General features: G+C 53.0%; 9 protein-coding genes across 9 annotated transcripts; 6 read left to right on the top strand and 3 right to left on the bottom strand.

Moving 5' to 3' along the window:
* Positions 1 to 1,801: 1,801 nt before the first annotated feature.
* Positions 1,802 to 2,441, bottom strand: SMAC4_04764 (uncharacterized protein; the record flags this gene model as incomplete). Its single annotated transcript, XM_003346543.1, has 2 exons — positions 1,802 to 2,157; positions 2,231 to 2,441. 2 exons carry the CDS (start codon positions 2,439 to 2,441, stop codon positions 1,802 to 1,804), a joined length of 567 nt encoding a protein of 188 aa, XP_003346591.1.
* Positions 2,442 to 2,965: 524 nt separating this feature from the next.
* SMAC4_04763 (uncharacterized protein) lies at positions 2,966 to 5,122 on the top strand (the record flags this gene model as incomplete). The annotated part of the gene is made up of 1 exon (XM_066090174.1): positions 2,966 to 5,122. One exon carries the CDS (start codon positions 2,966 to 2,968, stop codon positions 5,120 to 5,122), a length of 2,157 nt encoding a protein of 718 aa, XP_065946530.1.
* An 87-nt stretch (positions 5,123 to 5,209) lies between these two features.
* SMAC4_04762 (uncharacterized protein) lies at positions 5,210 to 6,613 on the bottom strand. Its single transcript, XM_003346541.2, has 5 exons — positions 6,399 to 6,613; positions 6,254 to 6,288; positions 6,092 to 6,183; positions 5,694 to 6,002; positions 5,210 to 5,619 (listed from the first exon to the last, which is right to left on the bottom strand). Exons 1-5 carry the CDS (start codon positions 6,454 to 6,456, stop codon positions 5,508 to 5,510), a joined length of 606 nt encoding a protein of 201 aa, XP_003346589.1. The 5' UTR covers positions 6,457 to 6,613; the 3' UTR covers positions 5,210 to 5,507.
* Positions 6,614 to 6,884: 271 nt separating this feature from the next.
* On the top strand, positions 6,885 to 8,286 carry SMAC4_04761 (uncharacterized protein). The gene is made up of 3 exons (XM_003346540.2): positions 6,885 to 7,011; positions 7,113 to 7,260; positions 7,500 to 8,286. The coding sequence occupies exons 1-3, from the start codon at positions 6,962 to 6,964 to the stop codon at positions 7,647 to 7,649; spliced, it is 348 nt and encodes a 115-aa protein (XP_003346588.1). The 5' UTR covers positions 6,885 to 6,961; the 3' UTR covers positions 7,650 to 8,286.
* Positions 8,287 to 8,470: 184 nt separating this feature from the next.
* Positions 8,471 to 9,952, top strand: SMAC4_04760 (uncharacterized protein). Its single transcript, XM_003346539.2, has 4 exons — positions 8,471 to 9,084; positions 9,189 to 9,285; positions 9,378 to 9,413; positions 9,492 to 9,952. Exons 1-4 carry the CDS (start codon positions 8,714 to 8,716, stop codon positions 9,933 to 9,935), a joined length of 948 nt encoding a protein of 315 aa, XP_003346587.1. The 5' UTR covers positions 8,471 to 8,713; the 3' UTR covers positions 9,936 to 9,952.
* A 543-nt stretch (positions 9,953 to 10,495) lies between these two features.
* SMAC4_04759 (uncharacterized protein) lies at positions 10,496 to 13,048 on the top strand (the record flags this gene model as incomplete). The annotated part of the gene is made up of 2 exons (XM_003346538.2): positions 10,496 to 10,550; positions 10,693 to 13,048. The coding sequence occupies 2 exons, from the start codon at positions 10,496 to 10,498 to the stop codon at positions 12,969 to 12,971; spliced, it is 2,334 nt and encodes a 777-aa protein (XP_003346586.1). The 3' UTR covers positions 12,972 to 13,048.
* A 116-nt stretch (positions 13,049 to 13,164) lies between these two features.
* Positions 13,165 to 15,013, bottom strand: SMAC4_04758 (uncharacterized protein). The gene is made up of 5 exons (XM_066090173.1): positions 14,923 to 15,013; positions 14,637 to 14,815; positions 14,298 to 14,543; positions 14,112 to 14,212; positions 13,165 to 14,036 (listed from the first exon to the last, which is right to left on the bottom strand). The coding sequence occupies exons 2-5, from the start codon at positions 14,698 to 14,700 to the stop codon at positions 13,902 to 13,904; spliced, it is 546 nt and encodes a 181-aa protein (XP_065946529.1). The 5' UTR covers positions 14,701 to 14,815; positions 14,923 to 15,013; the 3' UTR covers positions 13,165 to 13,901.
* Positions 15,014 to 15,056: 43 nt separating this feature from the next.
* Positions 15,057 to 18,251, top strand: SMAC4_04757 (uncharacterized protein). The gene is made up of 5 exons (XM_003346536.2): positions 15,057 to 15,669; positions 15,749 to 15,983; positions 16,045 to 16,385; positions 16,442 to 17,364; positions 17,427 to 18,251. Exons 1-5 carry the CDS (start codon positions 15,478 to 15,480, stop codon positions 17,779 to 17,781), a joined length of 2,046 nt encoding a protein of 681 aa, XP_003346584.1. The 5' UTR covers positions 15,057 to 15,477; the 3' UTR covers positions 17,782 to 18,251.
* An 80-nt stretch (positions 18,252 to 18,331) lies between these two features.
* On the top strand, positions 18,332 to 21,394 carry SMAC4_04756 (uncharacterized protein). Its single transcript, XM_003346535.2, has 7 exons — positions 18,332 to 19,324; positions 19,510 to 19,551; positions 19,614 to 19,719; positions 19,793 to 20,326; positions 20,391 to 20,463; positions 20,532 to 20,581; positions 20,661 to 21,394. The coding sequence occupies exons 1-7, from the start codon at positions 19,169 to 19,171 to the stop codon at positions 20,681 to 20,683; spliced, it is 984 nt and encodes a 327-aa protein (XP_003346583.1). The 5' UTR covers positions 18,332 to 19,168; the 3' UTR covers positions 20,684 to 21,394.
* The last annotated feature ends 36 nt before the right edge of the window (positions 21,395 to 21,430 follow it).

Raw genomic sequence — 21,430 nt, 5'->3', positions numbered from 1 at the left:
GTTGCTAGGATTGACGTGATGTTAGCCAGGACGGAGGACATGTGGTAGTAGCTTTGAGAGATATTCTGAGCTTACAAGGAGCCATTGTGATGGATGTGGTATGCTGTGTGTGGATTGAAGCCGATGTGGTGTTGACGCAACTTCGAAGCTGTTGGTAATCGGGACGACGAAATGTGGAATTGGTCGAGGGGAGCTTGACCAGGAGTGCGACTTCAGCGACGTCGACCTTGCCCAAGTAAACAAAGTTCTGCTGCGAATTACCGCCTGATTCACGGTCCTTTCCCGAGCTGGGTCGGGAACCTGATTGGAAGATGAGAAGGCTAGAGTGGGTTGCAGATGCCGGGTTAAGCACCGGACCCTTGTCAACCTTGCCGCAGATCCACAAGGCGTTCTAGAATTTGGTGGAGGGGTGGGCGACGTTCCGTCATCTCAAGACACGAGCCGACAGTTCAGTGGGGTTTCATTACTGAAAGCATTCCCGTTTCTCTAACAGCTTCTCCCTCGGACACCCAAACTTTGCGCCTTTCATACCCACGAGAAACAACGAGAACCCACATTACATATCATAACGGCACCTCAGACCTATCAGTAACAATGCCATTTGGACAGTTAGTACTTGGCAGTCCCGGCGCAGGGAAGAGCACATACTGCGATGGCAGTAAGTTTGCGTCCCAGCTTCTTCCTTTATGGGAGTACTTATACGGGTGCTAACATATGTTTCAACTTCAAGTGCAACAGTTTATGGGCGCCATCGGGCGACAATGTTCAGTAATCAATCTCGACCCTGCGAACGACCACACCAACTACCCGTGCGCGCTCGACATTCGCGACCTTGTCACTCTGGAGGAGATCATGGCGGACGATAAGTTGGGCCCCAATGGCGGTATTCTTTATGCGCTTGAGGAGCTGGAAAACAATATGGAATGGCTCGAGAACGGTCTCAAGGAGCTTGGAGAAGACTATGTGCTGTTCGACTGCCCCGGTCAGGTCGAGCTTTACACCCACCACAACTCGTTGCGCAACATCTTTTACCGGTTACAGAAGCTGGGCTACAGGGTATGCGTTATTCCTCCTCCGTCCAAATCGCGGCCAGTTCGCTAACTCCCTTGTAGCTGGTAGTTGTACACCTTTCCGACTGCTTCTGCCTTACACAACCATCGCTCTATATCTCCAACGTCCTCCTCTCCTTGCGCGCCATGCTGCAGATGGACCTTCCCCATATCAACGTCCTGACCAAGATCGACAAAATCTCGTCGTACGACCCTCTCCCCTTCAACCTCGACTATTATACCGAAGTACAAGACCTACGGTACCTCATGCCGTCTCTCGACGCAGAGTCGCCTGCCCTCAAGAAAGGGAAATTCACCAAGCTTAACGAAGCGGTTGCGAACATGGTCGAACAGTTTGGCCTCGTCAGCTTCGAGGTGCTGGCAGTCGAAAACAAGAAGAGCATGATGCATCTATTGCGGGTGATTGATCGAGCAAGCGGATACGTCTTTGGCGGTGCTGAGGGTACGAACGACACTGTCTGGCAGGTTGCCATGCGCAACGAGTCGTCATTGCCCGATGCCCTTGATATCCAGGAACGGTGGATTGACAACAAAGAGGAGTACGACGAGATGGAGCGGAAGGAGGAGAAAGAACAGGAGAAACTTCGGGCAGAGCAGGCTCGGGCTGCTGAGGAAGCAGGCCTCGATGCTGGCTCGATACCTGGTGTGGTGCCACAGATAACCGCTGGCTCGGGTATTCGGGTAACGCGTAAGCAGCCTAAGACGTGATGATTGAATAGCATACTAGCTGTTCATCCATCAGAGACCTCGCCCTCGTCCATCTCTGCGTCATCATGGTCATCATTGACCAAGGCCAGATTACGAGCTGAATCTTTACCGCCGCGGAAGAGAGCATTGAGGGCGTCTGATGGTGAGGCCTTGCCGGCCATCTCGTCCTTTGCCGCAAGGACAAGGAGCTTGGCACGGCGGATGGCTTCTTCTTCGACCTTACGGATGGTGCCGCTAACTCTGACAACACGGAAGATGCAAGGTCTGCCATCCTTGAGTGGGAGGCGGTCCATGAAAGTCAAGGCGGCCCAAACAAGCCTGTAATGGGCTCGTGAGATACGCAGGATGAAGGTTGAGGTCGCAGTAGAGAGGTACTTGACTATTGAACCAAGTTAGCCTAGTGGCCACTATCATCAAGTGTAAGTCATTGAGTGCTAGTGATGTGTGTTTACCTTGTAGGCTGCGCTCGACTGAGCCTGAGCCGCAGTCCCCAAATAACGCATTCACCTGACTGCGAATGCCCTTCAAGATGGTTTGGGGCCTGAGTTCTCCGATGGTGGGCTGGTTATAGAGCAGCACATCGGGTACGGAGCCCTTTTGTCCAGGGGGAAGGTCTGTGTAGACAATGTTGACTAAGAGATAGCGATCCTTAAGGCGAACCATTGTTGTGGAAGTTTCCAAATCGGTGTCGTTGTCTTTAAAAAATCGAGTTTGTAGAAACCTGGTATGAAATCAACTAGAGAAGACTGGATTCGGTGCTGTCGCGGGTTTTGAGAGAAAAGCAGTGGTGAGGATGCTGTCACGGATGTTTGTAAAGTGAAATGGAAGTGAATTACCATTGGAATGATTCAAACTGCCCAAAAGACACTGAAAGTTACAAATTGTTTGCCGCCGGCAACAGCAACCATTCAAGCTCTCAGCGATCCACTCCCTTTCTGCAGTGCTCCATTTCCCCACGTGTTTTGGCTAATTATTCCCTGTCATTTACAAGGATGCTTATCTTATCAGCTACCACACCAAGGAACATCAACACCATGACACCATCACGATGTTCCCCTCTATACTCTGGGAACTTTGGGCACGAACAGGGTGAATTTTTTTTTTTTTTTTTTTTTTTTTTTTTTTTTTTTTTTTTTTTTTTTTTTGAAATTGGCAACCCAACTCTAACCCGTGTGATATCCCCAGAAATGTCCTCAGAAAGTCCTACACCAGCGCTGAAAGCAGCCATCCTCATCGTCTCAACAACAGCATCTCAAGACCCCGCAACGGACTTCGCCGACGTCACTCTCCGCCAGGTCTTCGAAGAACAACAACTACAAGGCCAAGGATCGCTATGGGAGGTTCATGAATCCAAAATTGTCCCCGACGATGTCGTGCAAATCCAGAAGCAGATCCACCTCTGGACTGACAAAACCCCCAATGACAACACCATCAACCTCATCGTAACCACAGGCGGCACCGGCTTTGCCGTGTCTGACCAAACCCCCGAAGCCGTCTCCGCTCTCCTCCACAAGGAAGCTCCCGGCCTAGTCCATGGCATGCTAGCGGCTTCGCTGCAGGTTACCCCCTTTGCCATGATGTCGCGGCCTGTGGCTGGCGTTAGGAATGGCACCGTTATCATCACGCTGCCGGGGTCTCCCAAGGGTGCGAAGGAGAATCTGCAGGCGGTGATCAATATGTTGCCACATGCTTGCTTGCAAGCTGCTGGTGCTAACTCGAGAGCTTTGCATAAGGGCGGAGTGAAGAGGTTGGAGAAGGAGGCGGGGGTGGAAGGAGGTGGTGGACGTGGTAGACATGGATATGGGCACGGACACGGGCATAAGCACCATGACCACGGGGAACACAGAGGAGGAGGAGGAGGAGGAGGAGGAGGAGGAGGTGGAGGAGGTTGCGGCGGACACGGCCATAGTCACGGTCATGGCCACGGCCACGGCGCTCTAGTCCGCCACACCACCCCCTCATCAAGCTCCGACCCCAAATCCAACGATCCCACCCTCGGCCCCAGCCGCCGCCACCGCGAATCTCCCTACCCCATGCTCTCCGTCACCGAAGCGCTCTCCCAAATAGCGCAACACACACCCTCTCCGCAGGTCGTCACGGCAAAGGTCGACAGCTCGCTTGTCGGCGCCGTTCTGGCGCAGGACGTTTCAGCGCGCGAGAACGTGCCCGCCTTCCGCGCCAGCATCGTGGACGGGTACGCCGTGGTCGTGCCCCAGGACGGGAACATGCGTGGAGTTTTCCCCGTCGTTTCCGTTTCCCATGCGGCGCCCGGTGAGGATATGCCGACGTTAAAGGAGGGCGAGATCGCGAGGATTACTACCGGCGCTCCGCTGCTGCCGGGGGCGACGTCAGTTATTATGGTTGAGGATACGGTGTTGGTGTCGACGGAGAAAAAGACTGGGGAGGATGGAGTGGAGGAGGAAAAGGAGGTGAATATTCTGGCGGCAGATGAAGTCCACGAAGGCGAGAATGTGAGGGAGGTGGGTAGTGATATCAAGCAGGGCCAACGAATTCTGGGCAAGGGGGACCAGGTGTCTGCGGTGGGTGGTGAGATTGGGTTGCTAGCCGCCGTGGGCGTGGGCGAGGTGCAGGTGTACCGACGTCCTGTTGTGGGCGTTTTGTCTACGGGTGATGAAATTGTGGACCATGATCGCCCGGGGGACTTGCGGCTGGGCGAGGTGCGCGATACGAACCGGCCAACGCTCATCTCGGCGGCGAGAGACTGGGGGTATGAGGTGATTGATCTTGGAGTGGCGCGGGATAAGGCTGGGACTCTGGAGGAGACGCTGCGACAGGCGTTGAGGCAGGTTGACGTAGTCATCACTACAGGCGGAGTGTCCATGGGCGAGTTGGATCTCCTCAAGCCCACGATAGAACGGTCGTTGGGCGGCACGATTCACTTTGGTCGGGTGGCGATGAAGCCTGGCAAGCCCACCACGTTTGCTACCGTTCCGGTGAAAGATAACGACGGCGAGAGGGTCTCCAAGGTGATCTTCTCGCTACCGGGGAATCCGGCATCGGCGTTGGTTACGTTTCACTTGTTTGTGCTGCCGTCCCTGCACCAATTGTCCGGCATCTCGCCACCTGGCTTGCCAAAGTTGCCCGTGACACTGGGTCATGATTTCTCGCTGGATAGGTCTAGACCCGAGTATCACCGGGCTATCGTCTCTGTGAATAAGGATGGAGTGTTCACCGCGGTCAGCACAGGAGGACAGAGGAGCTCGATGATAGGGAGCATGAAAGGGGCGAACGCGCTTCTCGCCTTGCCTAGCGGTCCAGAACAGTTGCGGAAGGGGGTCAAGGTGGAAGCATTGCTTATGGGCGGTTTACGAAGTGACATGTGAGTGATCATAAAACATGATATGTAGATAACAGACCAAGGGTCACAGCCCCAGGCAAATAAACATGTTAATGAACTCCATAACGATACTGACCTCTTTTTCATGTTTGTACAAAAACAACCTGAAAGCTTCTACCCCCGTTTCTGTTCATGTGCGATGATGCCGACCGCGCCCTAATCGTTTAACCATCCCAATGCCTCTTCCAATAAACGCCGGTGACAATGTTGACCTTGAACATAGACTTAGACACGCCCGCTAGCTAGCACCGAAAAGCCTGCTGATTGCTAGCAGCCCGAAGAAGTTGTGATGTGTTGTGTTTGTGTGCATACCAAGATGCATGAGAGAAAAGAAAGCAAGGAAGCCTCTTCTTCTCCTTTCTAATCCGTCTCTACTGTGTGCTGCCGAAATCCGGGGCCTTACCGGAAACAAGCAGGCCAACAATGAGGCCGAAAAGGCCCAAGACGGAGCTGAAGATTTCGATGACAAGGATCTTGACGAAGCTGTTGTAGAGAATGGCACGTTAGTAACATGACTTGACGACTTCTATATCCGATTCGCGACAAGGCAAACTTACAGCGTAGGGTCAGCAGCATCCGCCAACGCAGCACCACTGCCATTAATACCGACGGCAACACCGCACACCAGGTTGCACATGCCGACAGTAAGGCCGGCCCAGAATAACGCAAATCCCGTGTAGTAGCTGTCGCCCGAGTAGTATTGTTCGCCAGTGACGGGTTGGAGCTTGGCGGAGAACACGATGGCCATAATGACGCCGTAGATGGCGACGACTTCGCAGAAGATGATGGAGATCAAGTTCTTGGTCCGGATTCGTGGCGCCTTGACACCTCCACCGAGAATAGAGGAGCCGGTGATGAAGATGCCCCTGTTTGTTTGATCAACCCGGTGGTTAGTCAAGTGTCTTGTCAAGTAGTAGCTGACGCCATGCGCCGTTGAAGCCATTTCCAAACATACCATGCTGCGCCCACCACGGAAAGACCTATGCAAAGCGCGATACCCAGATCCGCCCAGGCATATGGTGATACCGATTCGAGGAAAGCTCCGACCTATTCAGATTCCATGGGTGTCAGAGGATGACGTCGAGTGGGTTTTGTTGGAAGGATTCACGAAGCCTACATTGAAAGCCTCGCCGCTGCCGGTAAAGAGCATGTCTAGATGGTTTGTTAGTCAAGACGGTCTAGGGATGATACAGGCGCATAGTACCAGCCAGTACTAACTGCCTGGCTACAATGAAGCCATTCCCAGGATGTCATATACTCACAAGCTCCAATAACGAGCAGGGACGTTCCTATCCCGCCGGCGCCATATGTCAAGCTCATGTTTGCGAATGTGTGTTTGTCGAACAATGTAGAAAAATTCGGGTTCGGTAGAAGCTGGGTAGGTTCGTTGCGACCTTCTTGGAGGCAGCCGTCGTCGTCGTTGTTATCGTCGTTTAAATGCTAGCCAGGAACCTCGATGATGTTCATGGGTGGATGGTGGATTGATGAGCCGTCCAACAACGCGCCAATTCGCTACAGTACGTACCTTCCACCGGGCACTTTCATCCCAAGGCACTGCGGTCCAGTGACAGCGGCTACCAGAGTGTGCCTGCCAGCCACCCGTGCCACCGCGACAGCGCTATAACTTCAGGCCACACGTGACTGATGACGCTGCCTACGGGCGACTGCTGCTGACTCAGCCAATTGTCCCTGACCCTTCCTCTTCTTTCTCCCAGACTATTTAAGCAACCTTCACCTTTTCATCAACAAAAACAACGATTTATCATCGCCGTCGCCGCCCCGAACGTCGCCGTGCATCTCAAGTAAATCGAATTAAAAGGACAAAATGGCGGCTAACGGGAACACAAACTACTACGACTTGTATCGCCATGGCAGGTACATATTGCCAGTCTCACTGTGGCCTTTTGCAGTGCTACTTGGGGCGCTGACTACGCTCTCGGATTATAGAGGACATTCTGTATGCTAACCCTTTCCAGTCTTGGCTCAACCCTGACCGATGCACTCGACGACCTCATTGGGGCGGAACGCATGGATCCTCAGCTCGCGATGAAGGTTCTCATGCAGTTCGATCGAGTTATCACTGAGGCTCTCAATGAGAAAGTCAAGGCCCGTTTGACCTTCAAGGTGAATATCCTACTTTTTCGGATCTTACATGACCCACGAATACTCCTATCTGCTCCATCGGTCATACCGAAGGTCTTCACTTGTCCCGACCTCATGTACACTTTGGACAGAAATACAGAAGCAATACATCTTATACATACCCTTCCGTTTCCATGTGCTCGAGCACCCCATTACTCCTGTGCTATCAAAGAGCTAGATGGCTAACTGTTGTTGGCATCTTGCCGGCGAGTAACATACAGGGATCGCTTGATACCTATCGCTTCTGCGACGAAGTCTGGACCTTCCTCATCAAGAATGTCACCTTCAAGATGGATGGCGGTCAGTCAGTGGTTACGGCAGACAAGGTCAAGATCGTGAGCTGCAGCGCGAAGCGCAGTGACGAAAAGTAAACCGGAGGCGATTGAAAAACAGGTTCCTACCGGTCCACGCCTTGTCAAACAGGAACATCACTTCAAAAAAGTGCCCTACCTATGGACCACGAGAGTGGCATTTTCGATCATCCCGCCGACAGGGAGCGCCGGGGATGCGGCAGACCATCGCGCAGCACGCAGCAACACCACGACTCTTCGAAACGGGCAAACTCCTCAAGAGTGGGCGGAAGGAAACGTCCAAACGATAAGACCGGCGGCTTTGCGGGATGCACTTAGCTTGCGCTGGAACGGGTTGCTTTATGGTTTTTGCTTTCAGGCTTTCGTTATGATTTGGCTTCATATCACTCATCAGACAGGAGCTGGCGTTGGGTTCGGGAATGCAGCAGACACTATCGGATCGCATGCCAACGGCGTTATGGTTTTTTCTTGCGAAATTTGGGCTACAGGAACACTCGACGAACGATCAAGGGAACAGGTTTTTAAAGTTTGACATATCAAGATATCCCATTCCGGTTTTCTATAAATCTTGTGGTTTCCGGGCTCACGCCCGCATCTAATGGCTTTTCGTTCAATTTTTGGTTGGGATATAAAGATTGGTGCTTACAATGTGCCTATAATGATTGGTGAACAATGAGTAAAGAAAATCTGTTCTAAGCTTGACAACGACATAAATATCGGGGGATTCTCATCATAAGCTATCAGTTTGTTGTAGCAGGAGTCATTCAATGTCCAGCATCAGGCTGCCACCTGCGCTGCTTCACGAAAAAGGGGGCGCATCTATGGCACCTTTAGCCCTGGCCAATCAACATCGCTACAAAAAAAGTCGGAGCAGCAACCTAGATACCTGTACCAACATCTGCATTTTCTTGGGCCAGCTCCTTAAACCTGCATCACCATCCGTCAGCCCAGAGCTGGCAACCTGAAATTTCCAAAACAACAAGTGATCGCCCGGGGAACCCGCCCGAACAGAACCCACTTCTTCCGTCCCATTCCGTCTGCTGTTTGCCCCGCCGCATTCGGCGTTTTGCCTTGACTTCCACTTCAATCCCAACTCTAGCGGGAATCTCCTGTTGCCCGCAACAATGACACGCCGCAGCGCCCGCCTCAACCCTACCGACTCATCATCACCATCACAATCAACAACAACATATTCATCTGCATCAACACCATCGGTAACTCTCGCCACATCGACATCAACGGAACAACAACCTAAACCGGCTGTGAAAAGAAGAGGAAGGCCACCTGCGGCAGCTAAACAGATGGAGTCTGCTCAGCGAGTGCAAGCGGATGAGGATGAACGTCGGCCACTTCTGGATGGCGGCCATGCTCAAGCCAGTATTGCTGCCACCGCTGAGCCTATGGGAAAGACCACTTGGGCAAGTCGTAATCACTGGATTGTGCTTGCCATGGCTAGTGGAGCCTGTGCTGCGTTTAATGGGGCTTTTGCGAAGTTGTAAGTCTATGATTGTGGTTGTTGATGACTTGATGTGGTGATGGGTGTGGTTGACCACAGTCTGCAGTGGTGACTTCAAGAGGCTAATATTGCTGAATGTTTAGGACAACTACGGAACTCACTTCAACCTTCTCCGATGCTATTGCCAGGCTGCTGCACCTTACTGAAGAAGAGAAGATGATTGAGGTTATTGTTAGAGGTGTAAGTGCTGCTGTTGTGACTTGACCGTTTATGTAATGCTGCTGTGAAGAGACAATGAGAGCTGACCTGATATCTTTTTTTTACAATGATAGATCTTCTTCGGACTGAACCTCGTGTTTAACGGTGTAGTAAGTTCCATCAATCTCTCTTCACTGGTTTCCCTTGTCATCATTTCACCCATACTCACCCTTTTACCCCTCTTACAGATGTGGACCCTTTTCACTCAAGCTCTCGCCCGCGGTCATTCCACCACGCAAGTGTCCATCATGAACACCTCGAGCAACTTTGTCATCACCGCCATGCTCGGATTTGTCATCTTCTCCGAGGCGTTACCGCCTATGTGGTGGGTGGGCGCCGCTATGCTGGTTGTTGGGAATGTCATTATCGGACGGAAAGATGAGAGCGAAGGGACTAAAGACACGAAACAGGATGGAGACGATGGACATGGTACTGGCAGTCGCAGTGGCAATGGTGCTACTAAGTCCGTGGGTGCCTCGGCTGAAGGATTGGCTGAGGATGGGTTAGGGACATATAGGCGTGTTCCTGTTCAGGCTGAAGGATCGGGGAGTCGTGGAAGACAAGATGACGGGATACTGGTGCATGACGATGTTGAGAAGGAGGACAGTGATGAAGGTGTTGTGGGACGATAAGACCTTGATGTGGATGGCTTGTGCCTTTTGATAGATCTCTTTATCAAATCATTGTTGGATACAGCTTGAGCGTGACATTGGGTACATTTCATTATTTCATACGGGATACGCTTGATATGGAAGCCAAATTGTACAGGCCAGCTCGAAAAAAGAGCAGACATTTCCTATTCCGTGCATAAGCTGAAATAAAATCCTTCATGCCCCTGAAAGACGCACAATCTTGAACTGCAGCAATGCTACCATACCTCTTCTCTTCCATGTTTAAGAGTCGCGGATGTCTTATGGTGTTGTTCGATACACGCCCCTGGGGTCCCGGCCCCGCATAGCGCTAAAGCGGCAACTCCACAAATGACCTTTGCAGGGATCTTGAAAGGCCCAGTTCTTTTTCTGTAGCTCCTCCCTAGTGCGGGGCAAGATTTTCCACTGTGCGCTGGAGGGGCCCCAAAAACTTTCACGAGCGCCTTCATCTTTGTTGTTTTGCAAAACACAAATATTCACAAACTCGGTTGCGTATGCCGTAACCTGTCCCATCCAGGGAAACCAACAACCCCAGGCCAGTCATGGCTTTCGAAATTCCGCTTGTGGACCCGGTCACCGTCGCCGAGGTTGCTCGCTGTATGTCATCCCATCTCGAACTGTTTTTGTTCTCTTTCGGTTCTCTTGCCCGCGTGCGCATTCAGTGGACGATATTGGGGTGACACCGGAGTCGCATTGGTTCGCGAAAGCTAATTGTACCCTTTGCGCCGACCTACATCAGATGCCGTGGAACTGTGGCACGAACACCGGATTCCAATCCTACTCTCGGCCGTTTTTCTATTGGGCCTACTGAGGACGTACCTCCATCTCTATTCGGAACCGAGACAGGAGCTACTCGTCCTGCCCAAGATCTACGAAACCGACAAGAAGACGAAGGAAACGGCGAACGTCGAGAAGGAAATAAAGGAGAAAACTGGCATCGCAAAGAAGGAGAAGGCTTCCAATGGCGGTCCCAAGAGGATAAAGGGCGACAAGGTCCGCACGAAGAAGGGAACGAATGGCAACGACAGCGGTAGCGAAAGCGAAGGACCGCGCAAGATCCAGGTCCTCGTCTTCTACTCGTCACTCACGGGCAACACCGAACGGTACACCAAGGATTTCGCAAAGGAACTCGGAGACTTGCTTCTTGGAAAATCTGAAGCCGAGAGCAACTTCTTGGCCCCCCAGGTGCTCGACCTCGCCGAAATCGACTACGACGAATATTTCATTTCGCCCCCGAAGGCAACTGCGGACGGTCCTGTCGACTACTTCTACCTGCTTATTATTCCCAGCTATAACATCGACTCGATCAACGACACCTTCCTTGCGCACTTGGACGAGACGCACCACGACTTCCGCATCGATACATCCCCATTGGCCCCGCTTCTTGGATACTCAGTGTTTGGATATGGCGATAGAGATGGATGGCCTACAGAGGAGGAGGGTTACTGCGTGCAGGCTAAGCAGGTGGACAAGTGGATGGCTAAGCTTACAGGGCGCAAGCGCGCATTCCCTCTCGGCATGGGCGACTACAAGCGGGACGGTAAGGAGAGACTGTCGGAATGGCAATCCGGAGTGGTGGACGTTCTCAAGATGATCGAGCAAACAGGAAGTCTTGGAGAGGGCGTTCCCGGTTCTGGCGAGCCCATCGAAAGCGACGACGAAGATATCGCGGAGGATGACGGTGAGGTTGTGTACGAGGAGTCGGAGTCCAAGAAGACCCTCGAAGATGTCGAGGATCTGGGACGCATCATCAAACAGACACAGGGAGATGGACAAGCCGCGCCGATTGCGATCGACTTTACCGACTTCGGAAAGACCGGAAAGGCCGTCCGGGCAAAGAAGACAGCGACCGTTACCATCAAGGAGATGGTGCCCGTTGGCTCGCCCACATACACGTCTCTAACCAAGCAAGGCTACGCCATTGTCGGCTCTCACTCCGGCGTCAAGATCTGCCGCTGGACCAAGTCCGCCCTCCGTGGTCGCGGCTCCTGCTACAAGTACTCCTTCTACGGCATCAACTCTCACCAGTGCATGGAAACCACTCCCTCGCTCTCCTGCTCCAACAAGTGCGTCTTCTGCTGGCGTCACGGCACCAACCCAGTCGGCACCTCGTGGCGCTGGGTCGTCGACCCTCCCGACCTCATCTTCAACGGCGTCAAGGAGAACCACTACAAGAAGATTAAGATGATGCGCGGCGTGCCTGGCGTCCGCGCTGAGCGCTTCGCTGAGGCCATGCGCATCCGCCATTGCGCCTTGTCTCTAGTCGGCGAGCCCATCTTCTACCCGTATATCAACGAATTCCTCGGCATGCTGCACAAGGAGCGCATCTCTTCCTTCCTCGTCTGCAACGCCCAGCACCCGGACCAGCTCGCCGCTTTACAGCACGTCACGCAGCTGTACGTCAGCATCGACGCCTCCAACAAGGAATCCCTGCGTCGCATCGACCGCCCCTTGCACCGCGACTTCTGGGAGCGCTTCCAGCGCTGCCTCGACATTCTGCGCGAGCGCCGCTTCCGCCAGCGCACTGTCTTCCGCCTCACGCTGGTCAAGGACTTCAACCTCGAGGACGAGGTTGAGGGGTACGCGGACCTGGTCGAGAAGGGTCTCCCCTGCTTCGTCGAGATTAAGGGCGTCACGTACTGCGGCACGTCGACGGCGGGAAGCGCCGGTCTGACCATGGCCAACGTGCCTTTTTACCAGGAGGTGTGCGACTTTGTTGTCGCGCTCAACAAGGCGCTAAACAAGCGTGGGCTCAAGTACGGTATTGCCGCCGAGCACGCGCACAGCTGCTGCATCTTGCTGGCCAGCGAGCGGTTCAATGTCGACGGGAAGTGGCACACGCTTATCGACTATGAGAAATTCTTCAACCTGCTTGAGGAGAAGGGACCCGATGGCGACTTTACCCCTGAGGACTACATGGGCGCCGCGACGCCCGAGTGGGCGACTTGGGGTAACGGCGGGTTTGATCCTAGGGATCAGAGGGTGGATAGGAAGGGTAGGCCGATTGAGGCGCCATAGAAGAAGTTGGGGCTGAGCTATGTAGGCTCGGTAGGAACCAGAATGATAGGTATATAGGGAATAACAACGTACATAACGTCCAAGATGCCCAATATGTCGTATATGGTGTGAAATTAATTTAGGTTCTCTGGAAAAAAGGATCGGATATGCGGTTTGGACTTTGGAAATATCTTTTTTACCTTCTTGTCTCATTAAGCACACCCCTGAAATGGCCTGCGTACGCCCTGTACCTGCCTCTCCCCGTATGCGTATGCTGAAATCACCGTCCGTCTTTTCCTGATGGGACCCCGGTTTCGCTATGTACATGATGCTACAGGATAAATAGGAGGCGCGCGCGTCTCCGAAACATGGAACAGAACAGAACAGAAATATTGTACAAGATGGTAGTCGCGTAGTTCGGGAGAGGGTTCGAACCTGAGCCCCCCTTAAGATACTAGCCAGCCAGCCACTGATGAAGAGGGAGCGTGTGGTGCCCATAAACCTGCTGACCTGTTTGGGCTTTGCAAGAGTGGTGATATGAGAAACACTGACCGGGGAGAGCGGTCCGGGGTAGAGAGCTGAAGTGTGGTGGTGCAAGGGAGTGGGGAGTAGGTGTCAGACTGGATGCATAGGACCGCTAGCCTCCCCTTTTTTCTTCTAGCTGGCTGGGTATATCGATCTCGGGGGTCGTCCGTTGGAAGGCTCCTGTTTCCACTATTCCTAGCTTTTCATCATTTCGTCCACAAAAAGCTATTGTTGGTGCGTCTTCACGCGCGCCGTTTTCCAACAACCGTAACCACCAAATCCCCCTACTAAGCCCCTCTTACGGGACTGCGGGGGACCATCACCACAACATCAACCGACACCTCCGGACTTTTTTTTGGGAGGTGGGCTATTGCTGTCTCGTCTCCCTAGCATTTTGCTTCTTGCTTTGTTGTTTGGTGAACTCGCTTAGTCGAGACCGACACCGGGAGCGGAGGCCATCTCGCGCATGAGCTCGGCAACGTCAACGCCGCCGGTGTAGTTGGTGCCAATCTTGAGGCTAGGGTCGTAGGCGATCATCTCGGCGAGGATGTCGAGGATGGGCTGTTGTTGTCCGTCGGATCAGTAAAACATTCCATTCCATTCCACTCGTGCTACTGGGCGTATTTTCTCTCTTACCTTGGCGACGGTCTTGTCGTAGATGCTGATGAGGTCGCCGGGCGTGGGGTAGACCTTGAGGGCCTTGTAGAAAGCGAGGGCGGCATCGACGGCCTTGGTGGCTGTTGCAGACGGAAGTGTTAGCCGACAGATTGTTCCAGGAATCCCTTTTTCTTCTTCTTCCCGCTTGGTTGGCAGATCACTTACGATCCTGACCCAAGATCTCGCCAGCCTGGACCTGCTCGAGGAAGTAGGCCTCCTTCTCATCCGAAGTGGTAGGGAAGCCCTCCTCCTTGGCCTCATCGACCATTTGCCTGACCCGTTGTCTCTGGGCCTGCTGGCTCAACTCGGCGTATTCCTTCTCCTGGCGGGCCTGTCGCCTGGCGCTGCGTCTGAGCTGTCTCCTAAACTCGGGGTCATTGCGCCTCTTATAGTCGAAGTAGACGGCGTAGGCTGGAAGGTAGGGGCGCACAAGGCATCAGCGACCAATGTTTACTTTCTCGAGAAGACATGGATGGTGACGTTGTGATCGAAGTGAAAACTAACCGAGGAAACCCGTGGCGACGGCCGCAACGGCAGCGGTGGTGTAGGTGACGGCTTGCGACGGCATCTTGTTGGGCTGGTTGTGGTGGTTTAGACGGGTGATGGTAGATGCGGGGGAGAATCAAGAGAGAAGAAATGATGGATATAAGCCTCTCGATTTCTCCGTACCGGAAAGACTGCTGCTGCAAGTGGGGGTCAGTATATGACACGGGCTCCACGGGAGGTTCACAAGGTGACAAGCAACATCGACGGTGCTCCCGAACATGGCTAGAAGTAACATTGCACATACCGTAATTATCGTACCCGTACACTACGCGAACTGTTGTTTTCGAGATTATTCCAACTTTGGATTTGACGTTCTTCCAAACACGACCTGATCCGAATCTCGATGTGATATTTTTTCAAAATTGCACTCCGCGTTACCGACAAGCTCACGGGCCAATGACGCTAGCAAGGACTTGAACACAGTGGGTGCACGAGCCAATGGCTTTCCACGGTGCTGGCATCGGCCGGGGTTACAGAAGGGACGTCCACGGCCAGGTACGTACAGGTACCCGCTTTCCAGGGGGTGTGTCCATCCGGACTGCGGAGACGTTTCCCAATGCCATCAGCCTGGAGGTCGTCACTTGTCTGTCTCCATGTCACTTTTGAAGCTATCAACAACCTCAGTCAATCTGGTGGTCTGTTGTTCCGCGATCCTTACCCTCCTAATCACCGACGCCTCGCCACTAGCTGTATTTCGGTTAGCTAGCCGTGCGATAGCTTCGACGACAACAACAGCAACGCGACCTCTTCCTTCGAGTCTTATGTCCCGACGGGTGATTACCGAGTAGCGACGACCACCATGTCCGAAGAACGGTCGAAGATATCGCTGAGAAGCGGTGGCAAGCGGAAGAACCGCCCAACCATCAGCGCTCCCAGACAGATCTCGGCTCCGATACCACAAGACAATGGCATGCCTCAACCTCCTCCGGGGGCCACCATGGCCGACGAACCACGTATGATGCGGCCTCGGCCTCCGATGGCGGGCGGCAAGGTAAGAGGAACTCCCTCTCATCAGCAAGGCCGATGGCTAGAATGTCGGGGCTAACTAGTGTATCTGTTCTTTCCAATAGACATCAGATTTGGTCAAGAAACGATATTCGACTCGCTTCGGTAATATGCCAACCGACTTTGACCTGTCGTCGAATCCCATGCCTGCTCTTCCGGACTTCGAAAAGTACATGCAAGCCCAGGTCGGCCCACCACCATCGAGAGGGGGGGATGCTGGGGGAGTTGGGCCTTTGGGCAGAGAACCACCTCGGGTAGACGTACGAGCCCTGAGAGACCCTAACTTTGCTCCCGAGCAGTGTAAGTCCTGAGGCCTGGACAAGGATAGGGGTTACAAACTAGGTTACTGACTTGCTGCCAGATGTGGCCGAGGTTCTTGGTGAAGCGACCGAAGACGAGATACGGGACTACGAAGACGCTCTAAAACAGCTCAAGGCTCGAGCAGCTGCCGACCTTCAGCAAAATGTTTATCAGAACCGCACGCAGTTTATCAAGATCAGCAAGGAGGCCGAAAAGCTCAAGGGAGAGATGCGCACCCTCCGCAACCTTATGTCGGAACTCAAGACGAACACCACCGCCCTTCGAGCTTCATCCAACAGTGCCGATAGCTCGGGGAATCTGGGACCCGAGTTGACGTTGAGTAAGAGAGACAGGCGAAGCTCCATCACTGACCGGACAGCCTTATGGAGTGCTCAAATGCAGGTAAGTCTCAACTTGTGACCCGCATTCACTCTTGCCACTTCTAAACATAACGATAGGCTCTCTACAAAAGCGTCGAAGGATCACAAAAGTTCTTGCCTAACTCACAAGGCCGCCATGTTGTTCAGAATGCAGGCCCATGGGTTGAACTAGATAACGCCACCTACAAGTCGAGGCGATCCATGCAAATATTTCTGCTCAACGATCACCTGTTGATTGCTTCTCGCAAGAAGAGAAAGGTCGACGCACCTGGAGCGGATGCACGGGGGCCGATGACGAAGCTCGTTGCTGACCGTTGCTGGCATCTCTTGGACGTCGAGGTTGTTGACATGGCTGGAACCGGAGACTCGTCAAATGGCCGTAATAAGCTTGCTGATGCGATCATGGTCAGAGGTGGCGGGCAGAACGAGTCCTTTATTTACAGAACCGAGAAGCCCGAGGACCCTGAAAAGACGACCTTGATCCTCAATATTCGGAAAACGGTGGAGGAACTACGAAGGAACCTTCAGTCCGAACGAGATGCGAATAACAAAGCGAAAGAAACGATCAACTACTTTGCCTCACGCGATCCCGGCCTGCTCCAAAAGACGGAGCTTTTGGAGACCCTCTCCGATATCAAGGACATGCTTATCGAAGTCGATGGAAAACAGCAGAATCTACGCTGGGTTGAGAGCCAAATGGATGAGTTGGACATCAATATCGCCCTTCAGCAAATTGAGCCAGCCGTTGCACGAATCGAGATGCTGCAAAACCTCGCCTCGGGTCTGAAAAACAACATGATTGCACAGGACTTTATCTCGTTTAAGGTTGATGAGAGATGCGGGAGGATTGCCACGTTGATAGTCCGTGAGCTTGTGAACTCTCATCATGACCAGAAAAAGACCAAGAGGAACGTAACGTGGTTGGCCAGGTTGGGCTTTGAGGATAGAGCGAGAGAAGCCTACCTTGAGGCCCGAAGTGAGGTCATTCAAAAGCGATCAAGGTATGTCTGCCCAAACCAGTAAGGCATCCAATTTTTAAAGGCACTGGACTAACGCGCCGTAGGCAATGTATATTCCAGGGAGATCTACACCTGTATATCTGGGAGATCTCATTTGTTTACTTCACAGTCATCCGGAATACGGTTATCTGCTTCCAAAATTGCTTCCCGCCACCTATGATGAGCGCCTGCGTCAAGTGGGCCAAGGAGGAAGTTGACGCCTTCAACGTCATCCTAGCAAGACAGCTCAGCAGTGCGGAAGAGGGCGGCGAGGTATGGACGGAGTGTATGAACAGGGCAAAAGAGCACGCAACCATGCTTTCCGATATTGGTCTTGACTTTCGGAATTTGGTTGGGGGGAATGTCGGTACATCTGCTACAGTGTCTGAGGGTGCTCCGGTTGGACTGGGTCTGTCCTGAGCTGTGATGGACCCAAGTTACGGAGACAACCGATCTACTGAAGTGATATTGGAGTTATATATAATGAGCAAGTTAAACTAATCGTAGTATATCAATGATGAGGGAAGTATGGTCATTAGTACCGTGACCGGATCCATGGCCTGGAGCTCAGTGTATCTTTAGGACTGGTGCTCGGACAGAGGGGAAATGACGTTTCGTGTCATTTCTGATACACATAGGCCAGCGTTTCATCTCAACCACTTGTCGTGGTTCCCATGATGAGACTCATTCCGTATGCCATTGTTTCCCTACCATGCTGGGCTATGACTTTCGTGCCTTCTGTGCCCGTGAAAGCGAGTGTGCCCCTTGCCCCTCCCTAGCAGGAGGTACCTTACCCCGAGAAATGCGTGGAGAAGTACACGCGAGGCAGGGACGCTAGCGGGGATTCCAGGTGCTGACATTGGGCGCAAGGCCGCCCGCCTCTCCTCAATTTGCGGGTACCCAGTCCTGCACAGCTGGGCACTGCAATCCATTGAATCCAGCTTCTTGTGTCAGCTCGCGCAATCCAGCCAAATGACGGAAGCCACCCGAGCCATGCTTGGGCCCCGGCTTCCCTCCCCAAGCCTTCAACCTCCCGGCTTCGACCTGAACTCACACCCCGGCAATTTCACCAACACAACGCCAGCAGGGTCGGGCGGGTCTCCAATACCTGCTAACAAGGAGCTAGAGAGGAACGTTGACCACCAACCTTACAAGGGCGCGCAATCTCTCAGCTGCTGCCCAGCCCACTTCGTTTGTGTTGTTAGGTACTGCACCACTCACCACCCACCTACGTACGGCCACCTCCACCCACCACCACTCTTCAACTCGCCTACCTTACCAAGCCCAGTCACCACCACAATCCGCTACCTTTTACCTAGCAACCTGACACACGAAAAAAGGGACAACACCACGCGAAACGTCACGAACGGCTTTCTGTCCCTCAGTCTTCGATTGCGTCCCAGTAGACCCCTCTGCCGAGATAGGACATCTCTCACGGGGACCGGCAAGCTCTTTTCGACGCCCCAGCGCCGTCTTTGATTTAGTTTAGTGGACAAAGGTCAATCTGGAGCATCAGCTACCACTCATCAGTTCCCGTCCATCTTCACCCCCTGCGGTCCAAAAGGAGAACACGGGAGGCGACTCTGCCTTGCCCTGCAACCCGGCTCACCCTCCACCTGCCCAATTTTGAGCTGCTGCTTGATCCGCGCCGCGCCCGAGGAGATTACAACGTCATTGCCTTCAACACCATCAACGCCCGCTACATCGACGACATCCTGATCACCGTCTTGTTATCGCCCACGACCGCCCGCACCTAACCCCGCAATACCCTCCAGCAGCCCTCCAGCAAGCCCAATTGCCCACCACCATGGATACGAATATGGAGGATGTCGGGCGCGTTCCCGCCGAGCTTAGCTCGTCCAACTTTGAGCCAGCCACCATCCCGACACTGGACGGCTGGATTGAGAGCTTGATGAGCTGCAAGCAGTTGGCTGAGTCTGACGTCCAGAGATTGTGCGAGAAGGTCGGTCCCGCCATCATTTCGCCCGCCGTTTACCATCGCGATCGCGCCCGCTCCGGCTTGGCTTCCCGCACATCAAAAGCCCCCTGCCGCTGCTGCTACCGTGGGGAAGGGCGACCCTGCCGAGGGTTGTCGGTCGCGTGTGCACCGTTGTCGGGTTCTGATGCTGACAAGATGGATTGATACAGGCACGCGAAGTTCTTCAAGACGAATCCAATGTGCAGCCGGTGGTATGTGTCCTGTTTCACCAACTTCCCAAACCTAACAGGCCAGGCGCGCTGACCGATGACAGAAATGCCCCGTTACCGTTTGCGGAGATATCCACGGTCAGTTCCATGACTTGATGGAGCTCTTCAAGATCGGAGGTTCGAACCCGGACACCAACTATCTATTCATGGGTATGTCTCCGACCTCAGCAACTTCCGTCATCCCATGGCTAGTTTCTCTAATGCGCTCCGCCCCAATGTCTAGGTGACTATGTCGATCGTGGATACTACTCCGTCGAGACTGTCACTTTGCTTGTCGCCCTCAAGATCCGATACCCCAACCGCATCACCATTTTGCGCGGCAACCACGAGTCGCGCCAGATCACACAAGTATACGGCTTCTACGATGAGTGCCTGCGCAAGTATGGTAATGCCAACGTCTGGAAGTACTTTACCGACCTTTTCGACTACCTTCCTCTCACCGCCCTGATTGACAACCAAATCTTCTGCTTGCACGGTGGTCTTTCCCCTAGCATCGACACGCTCGACAACATCAGAGGGCTCGACAGAATCCAGGAGGTTCCCCATGAGGGCCCCATGTGCGACCTTCTGTGGTCGGATCCCGATGACCGTTGCGGATGGGGAATCTCGCCCCGTGGTGCAGGCTATACGTTCGGCCAGGATATCTCAGAAGCGTTTAACCATAACAACGGGTTGACGCTTATTGCCAGAGCGCATCAGCTTGTGATGGAGGGTTATAACTGGTCCCAAGACAGGAACGTTGTCACCATATTCTCGGGTAAGCAGACTCCTTCAGAACCTGCATGCTTTCCCCCTTGGACATTGCTAACATGATCATGTAGCACCCAACTACTGCTACAGATGCGGTAACCAAGCCGCCATCATGGAAATTGACGAACACCTGAAATACACATTGTACGTTCGATACTCTCTGTAGGCGTCCTTTACATTGCTCTGCCCAGTGTTGCTAACTTGACCTCTAGCCTGCAATTCGACCCTTGCCCGAGGGCTGGCGAACCTATGGTCTCGAGACGTAAGATACCAACTCCGCCCACTCCCAGAAAGTCACCAAATCCTCAAACGGGATCTTTTGCTGATACTTTACTCCATAGGAACTCCCGATTACTTCCTTTAATGATTGAGCCTACCTTCGCCTCATTGTGTTATGCCCTGAGAAGAAAAAATAAGGGACATAGAAGAGCGAAAAGACTTAATGATACATTTCTTCGCGCAACCATATATAAGCTCCGCGCTAGATGGAGCCAGAACACCATTCCCATAACACATGTTCGTATAGTGAGCGCTGTGTTCCGCGAGACATGATTAGATAAGTAATGTATCGAACATAGGGGTCGACGACAAGGCCCCAGTCTCTTCGACCCGGAGTCACGTCTTATTCATTGTTTGCTTGCTCACCCAGTTTGGTTGCCTTTGGTGTACCCTTCATGAATAACTGGGGAATGCAGATGTTAAGACGGGAAAGGAAAGCAGGCCTTGAATCATGCCAGTTCATGTAGAATTCCGATAACCGTTTGTTCTAGATCAATGCATGTGGGGCGTCATTGCATTCAGCTTGAGACGTCTCCTTTCTCTATCCCCTTCTTATTCCCACTTTTCGGCATGTCCCTAATCTAGGTGGCTTCTAGAGGCGAGTAGATCTCCAACGGTGGTGGTAGTTTCCACGTGGTCTAAATCACCGGGCGGAACCTTTGGATTCTAACGGTGAGCTCGGTGAGGTGAACAAGTCAACATCAACGGACATGGGAAGAGTGCAGTACCCTTCGTTGCCATGACGATTGACATCGGAGGAATTCGGCACTCTGCGTTGTAAGTGCATGTCACCCACTTCCTTTCTATTTGATCTTAGATCGTGCTGCCTCTA

The sequence above is a fragment of the Sordaria macrospora genome, chromosome 3 (genome assembly GCF_033870435.1).
Source record: "Sordaria macrospora chromosome 3, complete sequence".
In the NCBI taxonomy this organism is placed as follows: domain Eukaryota; kingdom Fungi; phylum Ascomycota; class Sordariomycetes; order Sordariales; family Sordariaceae; genus Sordaria; species Sordaria macrospora.
Note: the sequence above shows the minus strand (reverse complement) of the source record. Positions and strands in the feature narration are given on the sequence as shown.